Source organism: Ochlerotatus camptorhynchus, unplaced genomic scaffold (genome assembly GCF_037179485.1).
Source record: "Ochlerotatus camptorhynchus isolate MF236.1 unplaced genomic scaffold, CSIRO-AGI_Acam_v1.1 ptg000494l, whole genome shotgun sequence".
In the NCBI taxonomy this organism is placed as follows: domain Eukaryota; kingdom Metazoa; phylum Arthropoda; class Insecta; order Diptera; family Culicidae; genus Ochlerotatus; species Ochlerotatus camptorhynchus.
Window position 1 is genome coordinate 342,356 of NW_027040979.1, and position 14,368 is coordinate 356,723.

General features: G+C 38.1%; 1 protein-coding gene across 1 annotated transcript in view; it reads right to left on the reverse strand.

The window, feature by feature from the left end:
* LOC135712600 (fibrillin-2-like) overlaps window positions 1-14,368 on the reverse strand; it is a 177,997-nt gene that overhangs the window by 7,272 nt on the left and 156,357 nt on the right. Inside the window, exon 11 of the mRNA XM_065235551.1 lies at window positions 1,560-1,719. Coding sequence (XP_065091623.1) covers window positions 1,560-1,719 — 160 coding nt within the window. The remainder of the gene's footprint in view (window positions 1-1,559; window positions 1,720-14,368) is intronic.

The window sequence follows — 14,368 nt, forward strand, 5'->3', positions numbered from 1 at the left end:
CATGAAAAAATGCCCACCGAGATTAACAGCTTATCGGAATTCACATATTTACTGGATGGGATTGAACTGAAAATTAAGTATTATCTTTCGATGACTATGGTGCACGGGAAGGTGGTGAGCGTAATTACAAACACATCATCTGCACAGAGATGTTACCTCTGCGGAGCAACCTCGGCGGCATTTAACGGCATTCATAACATGAAGACCAGAAAAATTCAAGTAGAACGGCTCCAGAATGGTATAAGTTCGCTTCATTGCTGGATCCGAACACTTGAATGCATGCGACATATTGCATATAGGATCGACTTCATGAAATGGTGCAAAACGGGGGATGAGGCTGAATTCACAGCAACAAAGTTGCGCATTCAGCAAAAGTTGGGCCTTCATGTCGATAAACCTCGTGCGAGTTGTGGAAACAGCAATGTTTTTTGCGAGCGCTGATATTTCCGCAGCTATTACAGGTATCAACAAAGAATTTATAAAACGGTGGCAAACAGTATTAATTGCCATCTCATCCTGTGAAGAAATCGATAAGAATAAATTCGAAAGCTTTGTCTACGAAACAGCACAGCTATATGTCTTTGTATGGATGGTACCGAATGCCAACAACACTGCATAAAGTTCTGATACATGGGCATTAAATCATCGATAAAGCTATGCATCCGATTGGTCGAATGTTTGAAGAAGCACAGGAACACATGAATAAGGAGATACGCCGATTGAGAAAGGATCATGCTCGTAAATGTTCCCGGGTGGCAAATTGGGAAGATGTATTTAACGGCTTACTAGTTTCTTCGGATCCCATAATTTCAGGGTATCGAAAGGAAACAGAACGAAAGCACGATGTTAAAATGCTTTTGAAGATGGAAGATGATGACAGTGATTAAAGAATAAAATGAACGAAAATAGATTTCAGTCTTTTTATCAAAGTGTAAAGTTGACCAGTTCAAAACTTCAATAAACTCTGGCAAACAGGCATGGATTACAGGCGTGTTTCCTTCTCTTAAACTCATTAATTTATCCAGTCACTATTCTGGTGGCTATCGTGCAGGACCGAAACTCCCACTCATGGAAAACAACCCAAAATCCGTGTACAGTTTTAACCAGTATTCTTTTTTCCCTATTCGTAGCTGCCAGATCTTTGGTAGTAAGGATACTGACAACAAATGTTATCTTTATGACCAAACACCAGGTGTTATAATAACGGCTACGGAATCCGGGTAAACATAACGGTACATCTTTGTTTACAAATACATTCTGCATAAGACAGACGGGCTCCGAAATATTCCCGGTCCCGTACGATAAACACCATCAAATCGACGAGCATTTATTTTCAAAACCTACCAATTTGGTATGCCCGAAGCGTGGTGACTTCACTTCTGGGACTGGCGAAAGAAATGGTCACTCGATTTGATTAGGTACCGCCAATGAGTGCAGTAACAGTTCAAGCGATGTTTCGCTCCCATTTCACCAAGTCACCAAGCTGTAGCATGGCAAAATAAATGCACGTTCGATTCGTGCCGTCATCAAAAACGTTCAACTTATTCAAAAATACTCACTATAGCGCTTGTGGTGCTGCTCGATAGCCGAAGGATCCGGATTGGGGGCCTCCTCGAGTTCCTGCAGGTGTCTCTGCAGAACCTGCTGCTGGTGACGCAGTCGAGCAAGTTTCTGCTTGATTCGGATATTTTTCACCACGCAACCTTGCGGAATGTGTAGCTAGCGAATAAAATAAACAAGAAATTCAAAATTAACAAACAACCTTTCCAGCGTAGAGTCTAATGAACTAACACTCTCAAACCATGTAGCATGGTAATCACTCGTACTTCAGATCTGATGCCAGGAAAGCAAAAGCATGCATGATGAAAGGCAAAATCAAACGTGATTGAAGTCTACATAGGAGTAAGTAAAGCGTGACTTGGTGGTTTCTAATTTTCACTTACCTTTGTGAAGCCATGTAGTTGAGCCTGTTGAAGTTCAGATAGAACGATTGAACTTACCATCAGAAACGGTCGGTCGTCCTGTCAGGTTGAAAGCCGATCCATTTCCTCTCTCGCTCGGAAAGACATCCTTTTTAATTTACGGTAATTTTCACACACAAAGTGCCAACGAATCGATAGGTACGTTAGGGATACACCGAGCCCAGGATATAACGAACACAAGGATGCCAATCAAGAGTGTGGTAAATTTGCTCCGCCTATGGTTCAAGGGAGGAATGTGGAATGGTTTGATGTATGAACTTTCACCAAAGCTCGTAGTCACTGCTACTTCTGTTGCTCCTGCTACGGGGTGGTAAATTTCGTGAGTGACCACAGAATTGGGAAAGAGGTAGGTCCTTCCCAGAACACGATGTCAACGATGTTGGCGTGAAACAGCTATCCGGCACAGGGTTGAACGGAGATTGAATGAGAATTGATTGAAACATAAATTCCAATTAATGTGGAATGGAAGAAGTTTGGATGAAATGCCGGACAGCTATCGACGAGAATGAATGGTGCTTCAAATTTCTTGGTATTTCCCAGGGTTTAATAGTGCTTGTCTTCCATGTCAACCATACATTAAAGGGAAAGGAGGGGGAGGGTTAAATAAACACTTGATAAGCCACGTATAAGGTAGAGGAAAAATGAGACGAATGGGAGGGGAGGGCATAGTTTTACCTCAATTTCGCGTGAGATGGATCGCTGATTAGGTGTTACTCAGTAAAGCATTTTTTTCCAATACTGCTACACTAAATTCATCATCAGTTTTGTTTTTCCTGAGGCTTATTGAATACCACCCATAATGTCGGTACATGCTATAGCCCTTGGTTCACAATTGACGGTCTGATATTAAATGTGGTCAACGTCGAAGTCAACCCAGCCGCCCAGCGAGCAGACAGATGCAATGCCACCCATGCGTCCAGATGCTGTAGAACCACAAACTGCTTGCATCCATTATTGCAACACTCTGCTACGGCTCTGTTGTGTCATCCAGTCAGTCATGTCGTGGCAGCAAACGTGTTTCCTCTTCACGACGACACTCGCTGGCTACTGACTGTGCCTACCGTTGATTGTTTTCTCCCTATGGCTGACTGGCTGACCACCACCAGAGGCTCAGATCGGAATGGGTCATTTCCCATAAAGACGTTGTGCATAAGAACATTTCATATCAGGACACTTGGCATAATGGACATTTCGCATAATGAACGTATCACATAAAAGTATGCAAAGTGGATCAAATGTTACGTCTACGTTATTCAAAGTGAAAACCTCCAAGTTTTAGTATTTCTACTCGAAAAATTGATATGGGAGGATTCACATGACGATCTTTATAAACAGTGTTCCAAATGCACATTACAGCCAAAATGCTACGTTTCGAAACAATGAAACTATGAGCTATTATCACTATATTTTTTATTTGTAAGTTGCTTGTAGAGGAGGTGAAGTTTGTGTATGACCTGGGGGCATTTTAATTCACATTTCCGGATAGCTGACATAACACCCAACCGAAAGCGAAATCAAAGAGACGATTCGGCTCATCTGAGCAAAAGGTACCGCAATAAAACAACAGCCGTAGATTCAGCTACTACCATTGAGCCAGTTAGTATCGATACAACTACCGTTGCACCGGTAGAAATTGAATTGTTTAATCATTCATCGAAATAGGTATGGTTTAAAAACAATAAAATTTAAACACATACAGGCATAAACAAAGTTTATTATTCTAGAAAGTGAACATTGTAGCAACAATTCCATTGATCAAAGCTCAAACGATACCGTTCTTTTCCGGGCAATAAGTTCTATGCATAATAGAATCAGTGGATCAAACCCACATGCTAGAAGGTATACCGATATAGAAAAGGACATTATGGCGTTTGAATATCTCACAGCTGGTAATTCATACTACGAATAAACTTCTATGAATATGTCAACAATGTCAAAGAAAACAATCCATCGGCATGTTCGAAAATACACGCTTGATATTTTTGAGGGATGCTTAGACATCGCTGGGTTGAAAAAGTATCTTGAAGACAACGATTATCCCTTGGTAGTGGCATTGTGTGAAGATGCTACAAGAATAACCGCAGCCACGGAATATGATTATATGACTGATTCAATTAGAGGCTTGGTTGCACCATTCGATTCGGACGGGTTGCCTAAGCAACACTTGTTCAAAGCATCAACACCTCAAAAAATGATGGAGGATGTAAAAAGTTATGCTTTTGGAAACTACGCATACATTCAGCTCGCACTGCCGCTAGTTAACGAGGCAGCACCGTATGTATTATACCACGCGTGCTCAGATAATAAATTCGGATACCATGATGTTTTGAATAGATGGAAGCGCACGGAAGATTTGCTACGCCAAGAAGGCATTAAAGTTGTCGCACACGCATCTGACGGTGATCCTCGCTTGTTAAAGGCTATGAAGTTACGGTGTGGATTAGATAAAGAAGCCACAGCATCGTCTTGGGGATGGTGGTTTCGGGTTGACTAGGTAGAAGGAATGCCAGTCAACATCCAAGATATGGTGCATACAGTTAACAAGTTCCGGAATAAACTAGTTAGGAATGACCTCAAAATAGGTAAAACGTTTAATTTTATAAGGTACATCTTAAGTTTAAAAACATTTTTTTCATTAGGAAATTATATCATCACAACAATGCACCTGAAGGAACTTGTTCAAAAACATAGTAAAGATAATCATCTTCTTTGCTTATCAGATGTAGAGATTAAAGATAAAATGAAGTTTGGACCAATATTGAAGTGGATCAACCCAAAAACGATCAGTAATCTGAAGTCCAATATTCTGCAGAGTACTGGAACAGTATTGTTTTTGGATTTGATGAGACTTATGTATAGATCTTTAGTCGAAGATGACATCTCTCCCCTAGAACGAATACACGATTTGTGGTATGTATTCGAATAGACGCTGATTTTTTACAACACATTTTTGACTCGTTACAATTATTATGTATTTCAGGACAGCTAATTTTATTGTACGTGCTTGGAGAAATTGGTTGAAGGATCATTACAATAATGTCAAGCTTTGTGTGTCAACCAATGCCTATCATTGTTTGGAACTAAACGCCCATAGCCTCATCATGTTCATGCAAAATTGTCGAAACAGTAATGCTCCTGAGCAATTTGTTGTATCTTATTTATCAAGCCAACCGTGCGAAAAATTATTTCGACAGCTACGGTCAATGGGTACTACTCAACAAACGGTTATCAACTTTACTGCAAAAGAGCTGACGGAGAAATTAAAGAGAATTCACACTAAAATGCGAATAATGCATACTCGTAAAGAATACATAAATTTTCCATCCATGAAACGACTACAAAATAAGCGAAGAGAGGCACACATTCTTCCTTCTGATGAGAGCATAATACAAACAATTGAAAAAGCTCAAAAAACAGCTCGTGTCGCCTTGTTACAAATAGGAATCAATGATGGAGATATAAATATGACTGATTCAATCAATTTCCAAATGAATGCACCAGAAGACATAGAATTCGTAAATGTGGAAGCTGAAGATTTTAACATGGAAGATCATGAAGAACTTGGAACTGGAGGTGACAACATGGATAGGGAGGTTAATATTGATGAAATAGAAGATGCATTCTTAAGTGAAACAGAAGATCAGAATGATCCGGAAGATAATGAGGATTATAATAACATAATTTATGATGCAGGAGAATTGATTCCTAATTGCAGTGACTCTCTAAATTTGAAGAGCAGTTCAGTTGGAGGTAAATACTGTTTCCGAATTCGAGACTGCACTGGAACAGTAAAAGTTGTTAAGAAATCAACCTTTTTATGGTTGCTTACAACGAGCAAATATCGTTTGTCAAATGATAGCACTCGACGTTTTGTCCAAAGAGAATTTAAGTAATATATTTAACATGGTACCAATACTTATGTTGTTTCTTTTACTAACATATTTAAAAAGAAATACAATACAATTATTTCAGTTACTTCTCATATGTATAACATTTTCACATTTAACAGTATTGGAACTGCATTGGATTTTAAGCTCAACATCGACGATCACCACCATCGATAGCACGTAGCAACTACATTCACGTAGTTGACGACGCAGCATATAACAAGAACGACGAAGAATCACCATCGTGGACCTCGGACCTGAACGACTCAGCAGAGCAGCAGTGTGTTTCAATTGGAATTTCTGTGTAGGAACTTATAGTGCGGTTCCATAGGTTGGAATTAAGCTAAAATTATTCAATAAACTCATTCTGTGTGTAACGTTAGAGCAATGTAGTTCGCATTTATATTATTTTATAAATCCAGAAACTCGGTGATAACGTAATTTATACAAATACATAAATATAATAGAATACATTCCTGTATGTTATTCAAAAAGATCAGAATCTAGTGCCTTCCTTTTTTGGCAAAATATTATTTTTGTCTATTATGCAATTTATAAATTCATAGAATGCTCTATTCGATTTATGATGTTACTCGACCATTCTTTAGGGATTAGACGCTGGATATACATAAAACACGGGCGAAAAATTGAGGCAATAAACAGATGATGACGGCACTGTATTCAGTTGTTGGTCATGGCATGATTTTTAATGTTAACAAACTCCACGAAGGTGGCCAGAGCTGACCTAATCTGGCCTGAAATGAGCAGCTACATAATATACCACAATCAACAGCGTCTAATTTGTGCAAAATATCGAATCTTGTGGATCACTACAACAAAACCTAACGATTATATCATTCCTGTTTATCGTTTTAAACTTGTGTTGAAAACCAAATATGCTGTCAAACGATATTTTCTTTGATTAGAAAATCGAGACTACTTTGTTAATTTTTGAGTAAATGTGAGTAACTCAAATTTACTCGCTGCAAATATATTTACTCTGAGTACAGCTGTCTTGCCCCCAGTGTATGACACATAAAACCTGTCAATTTTGCTTTCATAGGGTCACAATAAGCGGTTTTAACTGTAATGAGCTACCGCGATGAGTGAGCGCTCATCTTTATAGCTAATCACTAATTGTGACACTCTAGAAGCGGAATTGACATGTTTTATGTGCTATATATAAACTTCACCTTCTCGTCCTACATCTAACAAATTAAAAATATCGTTATAATATCTCATAGTTTCATAATAATAACATTTTAGCTGTAATGAGCAATTGCATGACCTTCTAATCTAATATAATCTAACACTAACACAGCCAGTTCATGAAAGCATCTTGGAAAATGATAGACATACCTCCATCCTTTTTGTTGTCTGTTTGGTATATTTTGAACATCAGAGATGCGCAAACTATATCAAAATGGCCTGGCCTACTGTGCAGCATTTAAGGGCAAAGGAAGTCGACCACCCGCATAACAACGTCCGATTTGAATTTTTTGGATGAACCGTTCGCAAGAATGAACCAATTACATACACATATCCAAAACAGCAGAATGAACACAAGCGTTTGACTGTTCTTATCCGAAAAAGTATTGTTATCTAAGGACTGATCTCATTCGGTAATAAGTTCCAGAAATAGAGCAAGACCATGTTGGTTCGATTCCCGATGCAGTCTTAGAATTTGATGTATTTCAAAATAGCTTGTCTTTCCTGATCATAAGATATCATTGTAAATGCCATAAAATATGAAACTAGCTGAGTGTGCCCGGCCTTGCTCGGAATTCCATATAAGATTGAGTTGCTTTATTGTAAGTAGCCCCCCCCCCCTCTTATCTAAGGCGCTACCCCCTATGACCATCTCCTTATACCTTCACATGCCAAATTTGGTTCCATTTGCTTGATTAGTTCTCGAGTTATGCAGAATAGAGAATTATTTTCCATCATATTCTTGTTTTCGTAAGGGGTCATTCAAAAGTTACGTAGTATTTAGAGGCGAGGGGTGGTTTGGTCTTTTTTTCGCGCCTTATCAACCGAGACAATTTTATAGCTTTTTTATAGGGTTTTTCTCCAAGTATAATAAGATATGGGTATTTCCGGAACCTGCATGACATCTAGAAGCCGGAAATGCATGTTTGGCGTCATTTTTACTTCCAATATGGTGACTTCCGGTTTGCTGAAAAGCTGCGAAAACTCGTCAAATACCATTCAATATGGAAGTTTCCGGAACGGTATGACATATAGAAGCCGGAAATGCATGTTTCGCCCCATGTTGAAATCCAAGATGGCAACTTCCGGTTTGCTTTAAAACTGCAAAAAATCGTAAAGAAATAGGCCTGGATAATATAATTATCCGGATAGACCTATCCAGTGGATAGAAATAAACGGAGTCTATCCCTATCCACATTTCTTTCCCTCCGGATAATATCCAAGTTAAAATTATCTGGATAATTTTAACTTGGATATTATCCATTATTTTTCCCTCCGGATAGTATCCGGAGTACTCCGAGCAGTTTATGTTTAGAATAGGGATGTTTGATATCAAATATGAACTCCTAAAAATGGGTATTTTTAGAATCGGGATTATGTCCAAAGGCCGGAAAATGACATCCGACGCCATTTTGAAATCCAAAATGGCGGCTTACAGTTTCATAGAAAGTGGGAAATACTGTCAAATACCCATCAATATGGGTATTTTTGGGATTGGGGTGATGTCCAGAGTCCAAAAATTGGTATTTGACGCCATTTTGAAATCCAAAATGGCTGCTTCCGGTTTGATAGAAGATGGAAAATACTGTCAACTACCCATCAATATTGGTATTTTAGGAGTCGGGGTGATGTCCAGAGGCCGAAAATTGATATCTGACACCATTGTGATGATGTATGATACTATCTTAGAATCCAAGAATCCAAAGAAAAAGTGGCAAATACCTTACAATATGGGTATTTTCGGAACGGGGACGACGTGTAAGTGCCGAAAATTAATGTCCGTCGCCATTTTGGAATCCAATGATGCCGGCCATTGGGTTCAGAAAGTTTGCAATACTCAATAATATGGGTATTTTCAGAACGGGGATGACGTGTAGATGCCGAAGATCGATACCCGATGCCATTTTGAAATCCAACATGGCGGCACTCGGATTAAGAAAAAGTGTAAGTGCCGAAAATTAATGTTCGACGCCATTTTGGAATCCAATACGGTGGCCAATGGGTTCAGAATAAGTGTCAAATACTCTACAATATGGCTACTTTCAGAACGGGGACGGCCGGTAAAAGCCGAAAATCGATGTCCTACACCATTTTGGAATCCAACGTGGAAACCATCGGGTTCAGAAAAAGTGGCAAATACCCTGCAATATGAGTATTTTTGGAACGGGGACGACATGTAGATGCCGAAAATCAATGTCCGTCACCATTTTGAAATCCAAGAAAGCCATTAGTTTCAAACAGAGTTTCAAATACCCTACAATATGGCTACTTTCGGATAGAAGACGACGTGTTGAGGCTGAAAATCGATGTCCGACACCTAACTGGAATCCAAGATGGTTGCCATTGGTTTTAAAAACCAGTGAAATACCTCAAAATATGGGTTTTAGTGGCAATCGGGTAACGCATGAAGACCTAAAATTGATTTCCAACGCCATTTTGAAATATAATATGGTGGCCACCTTTTTTATAAAATATGTTAAATATTATACGATATAGTCACCATATTGGATTCCTAAATGACATGAGACATCAGTTTTCGGCAGCTATACGTCATCCTCGTTCCGAAATAACCAATATTTAAGGGAATTGGCCACTTATTTTAAACCCAATGGCCATCATCTTGAATTCCAAAACGGCATAGGATATCATTTTCCGGCCTTTGGACATCACCCAGATTCCTAAAATGTCCATATTGATGGGTATTGACAGTATTTTCAATTTTATATAAAACCGGAAGCAGTCATTTTGGATTTCAAAATGGCGTCGGATATCAATTTTGGGCCTCTGGACATAACCCCGATTTCAAAAATACCCATATAGATGAGTATTTGACAGTATTATCCACTTTTCATGAAACCGGAAGCCGCCATTTTTTATTTAAAAATGGTGTCGGATATCAATTTTCGGCCTCTGGACATCACCCCGATTTCAAAAATACCCATATTGATGGGATTTGTCAGTATTTCCAACTTTTTATGAAATCGGAAGCTGCCATTTTGGATTTCAAAATGGCGTCGGATATCAATTTTTGGCCTCTGGACATCACCTTGATTCCAAAAATACCCATATTGATGGGTATTTGCAAGTATATCCCACTTTTAAAAAAAAACCGGAGGCCACCATTTTGAATTTCAAAATGGCGTCGGATATCAATTTCTGGCCTCTGGACATCACCCCGATTCCAAAAATACCCATATTGATCGGTATTTGACAGAATTTTCCAATTTCTATGAAACCGGAAGCCGCCATTTTGGATATCATTTTCCATCTTTCCGATTCCAAAAATACCCATATTGATGAGAACATATTTCATATCAAACATCCCTATTCTAAACATAAACTGTTCGGAGTACTCCGGATACTATCCGGAGGAAAAAATAATGGATATTATCCCTATCCACTTTTTCCTTCCTCCAGATAATTTTAAAACTTTTCTATCCGGATAATTTTAACTTGACTATTATCCGTTTTAAAATTATCCGGATAGGGATAGGGATAATATCCAATGATAGATTGGATAATGGATAATGGATAGGGATAATTTTGATGCCTGCAAATACCATACAATTTGGGTATTTCTGAAACCAGTGTGACATATAGAAGCCGGAAATGCATGTTTGGCCCCATATTGAAATCCAAGATGGTGACTTCTGGTTTCGTGTAAAACTTCGAAAACTCTTCAAATACCATCCAATATGGGAGTTTCCGGAACGGTATAACATGTAGAAGCTGGAAATGCATGTTTGGCACCATTTTGAAATCCAAAACTTCCGGGTCTGGCTTCTACATATCATCCTGGTTCTACATGTCAACCGGTTATACATATCACACCGGTTCTGGAAATACCCATATTACAGGTATACCTCGATATAACGTAACTGTAACTTTGACTTCGATCGTAAATTTTTGGCAAACGATCATTCAATCAAGCAAATTAACAACACCATCGGATATATGAGACAATTACCCATCTATTGGTAATGTTGATTTGTATGATTGAATTGTTATTTGTGAGATATCGACGATTGAAGTAAAAAGTAATAGTTACGTTATATTGAGGTATACCTGTATATGATATTTTACTAGTTTTAGCAGTTTCTCAACAAACCGGAAGGCTCCACCTTGGATTTCAAAATGACGCTAAACATGTATTTTTGGGTGCTACGTGTCACACCAGTTCCGGATATACCCATATTGTATGATATTTGACGAATTTAACAATTTTCCAGCAAACCGGAAGTTGCCATATTGGATTTCAAAATGGCGCCAAACATGCATGTCCGGCTTCCGTATGTCACACCAGTTCCGGAAATATCCATTTTGTATGGTATTTGACGATTTTTCGAAGTTTTCCAGCAAACCGGAAGTCACCACTTAGATAACAACATGACGCCAAACATGCATTTCGGCTTTTACATATCGCACTGGTTCCGGAAATACCCATATTATTTTTCGTGGTTTTTTTCCAGTTTTCCCGGTTTCTCTAGATCAACTTTTTTTGCACGATTTCTCTATGCAACACTTTTGCACGGTACGTATCCTCGTGCAAAAACAGAATCGGGTCGCGCATCTACCAACTGAGTAAAAGAAGTTCCCTCATCTTATTTAAATTTTGATCATCGCACAATTTCGCATTCTTAAAAAAAAGAAAGATGCTTTTGAATTATGATTCGATGAGAGGTACCGCATAATGGGTTTTGATGAACGTTAGACACTGGTAACTTACGCAGGGACACTCGGAAGATGTCCAGGTGTCGCCAATGTGGTCCTGGGCTGTCGTTATAACCATCATCGATCTTCTTTTCAAATTGCGTTGCTTTTCAAATTTTATCAGTTTTCTAAGTTCTTAGAAGCGAAAGGTTCAAACGGTGCCACTGTCAAGACCCACCCTAATCATAAAATGAAATGAACTCCTACTTGTTATTTGCTGTACACATTTATCCTACGCCGCGCGCATGTGTGTATGGGTAAGCATGATAGAAGTGATGATCTAGCACCTATGATTAGTTGGTTTTTTCATATAGAAGTATGTAATTATTTTTATACCAAAACGTTCTTCGAATCATAAGGAATCTAATGGTACCAATAATAGCCCACAAGTAGAAAGTTTGTAGCATACTTTTTGAGTTTTCAAATCAAATGAAAACGATTCTCGCTATAGACCATCGTGATGTGGAAACCAAGAAACGAAAAAAAAAAACAGCTGCTGCAGCGCGTGTTCATCCAGCTATGCACACATTTCCATTTTGAATAGATTCGGATTGCGTCAGAGGGAATCATTTTACAATGTATGCTACATGCTCGTTCTTATTTAGAAATTGTTTCCACTGTTTCAACCAATGAGCTAGGCATTGTAAATGTACCTAGTCTGCTCTGTGAACAGCGAGTATACGCTACAGAGGGCCATTGCAACAAGTTGAAATTATTTCCAAATAAACCGAAAAAAAAAGTTCATGTAGTCGTTCAGTAAACATTTTATACAAACCCCAAAAGAAATCATCTGTGTCATTTAATTTACATTTTTTTATGGAATAGTTATTTGATATGAATACCTTTCTGAAATATTGATTCTACACACAGCTAAAGATATAATTGAGAATTTTTATAAACAAGTTAATTGCTCAATATAATCATAAATAATTATTTCATAACTTATACAACAATACTTTTTCTTTCTTTGATTTTTTTTCCGTACTAAGTATCAATGGTACCGACGCCAGGGAGGCACTTCCCACATCTGGATCGTACCAATCGACCCATCAACTCATGGATCGGCTTTGCTTTCCTTTCGAAGGAAGGTGTGATCGTAGATTGTATGCCTTAGAAAATCCCGGATTGAACCTAGGCCCTTTTGGGGTGAGCGATCAACAATACTTATATATGTTCAGAAATAGTTTAAAAAATAACTATCCTGAATTTGTGGGCACTAATCTTGGTTGTGGCTGCGAGCGTGTATGAGGCCAGCGATCTTGCGGCTTGGGAGTTGGTAAATTCTGAATTCCAAATTGTTAATAACTCTTTTCTAACAACTGAAATCAATATTCAGTACTCAACTAGTTTATTCTAGACAATTTACAAACGTTTCAAAACATATTCAAAATAAATATAAAATTATTTCAAGTTTCAATAAGCAATGTCATAGTTACGATCCGCTTAGTCCTGAGGCGTGTATGATGTCAGCAAGTTTGCGGCTGGAAAGCCGATAAATTCTTAATTTCAGAATGCTAACAACTTTTTACTAACAACTTAGCAGCACCGGTGGTGAAGTGGTAAGCGTGATTGCCTCTCATCCCAAAGGACCTGGGTTCAATCCCCGTCGGCGCCGCTGGGATATTCTGAGGCCTAAAATCTCTGATCACGCCTTCCTTGGGAAATAAAACCGTTGGTACCTGGATGCGTTGTGGGTCGATGGTGGGTCCAGGTGTGCGAGCCGATACATTCTGAATACAAAATTGTTTTACCAATTTTGTTGAAAACTTTAGTCTTATGTTAAAGTATAAATTTTTATTTTTTCAAGAGCATTGCCATTTTCTTTTAGATATACAGGCATGTTTTAGAATGGCAAGCTTCCGCCCTGGAAGGCTGGTGATACTGATTGCTAAATAATTAATGAATTTTAGCTTATATGCTAAATCAATATAAAAAAGTTATTTTTCCAATGTTGCTTAAAATTTCAGTTATATTTTAAAGCACACATTTTATTTAACATGTGCATTTTCATTTATATCAACAGGCGTCTTTTAGAGTAGCGAGCTCTGGAAGGCTTGTGATAATGGTTGGTAAATAATTATACATTTTAGCAAATTCCACTCCTAACGATTAAAAAAACATGTTTGGCAATGGTTTGTTTCAATATTATTTATACAGTTGTGTTTAGAATAACAGCATGCTGATTTTCTTACAAAACGGCCAACTTTGACATGCTGTAACTTTGTCCTCTTTTCACGCCAGAACAAAAAATATGCTCAACTTTGTATATATGAAACATAAAATTTTTCGTGGCCTTTGCCGGAAAGTTGGGGTCAAAGCAATTTTTTTAAATAATAGCAGCTTTTGGTTTGCAAATATTTGCTCTGCGAAAATTTTATAATTTTACAACTATGCTGTGTATTTGTTGATTGGGTGACAATTGTTTAATCATGAGTACTGCAACAAATTATAAATTCAAATCTTAACAGAAATACAAAACATTGGAAATGCTGTTATTTCGAACAATTTAACTAGTATCTCACTTTCCGACAGATGTATATTTTTTTTTTATAATTCGTTTCTACCAAATTGAACTGTAGT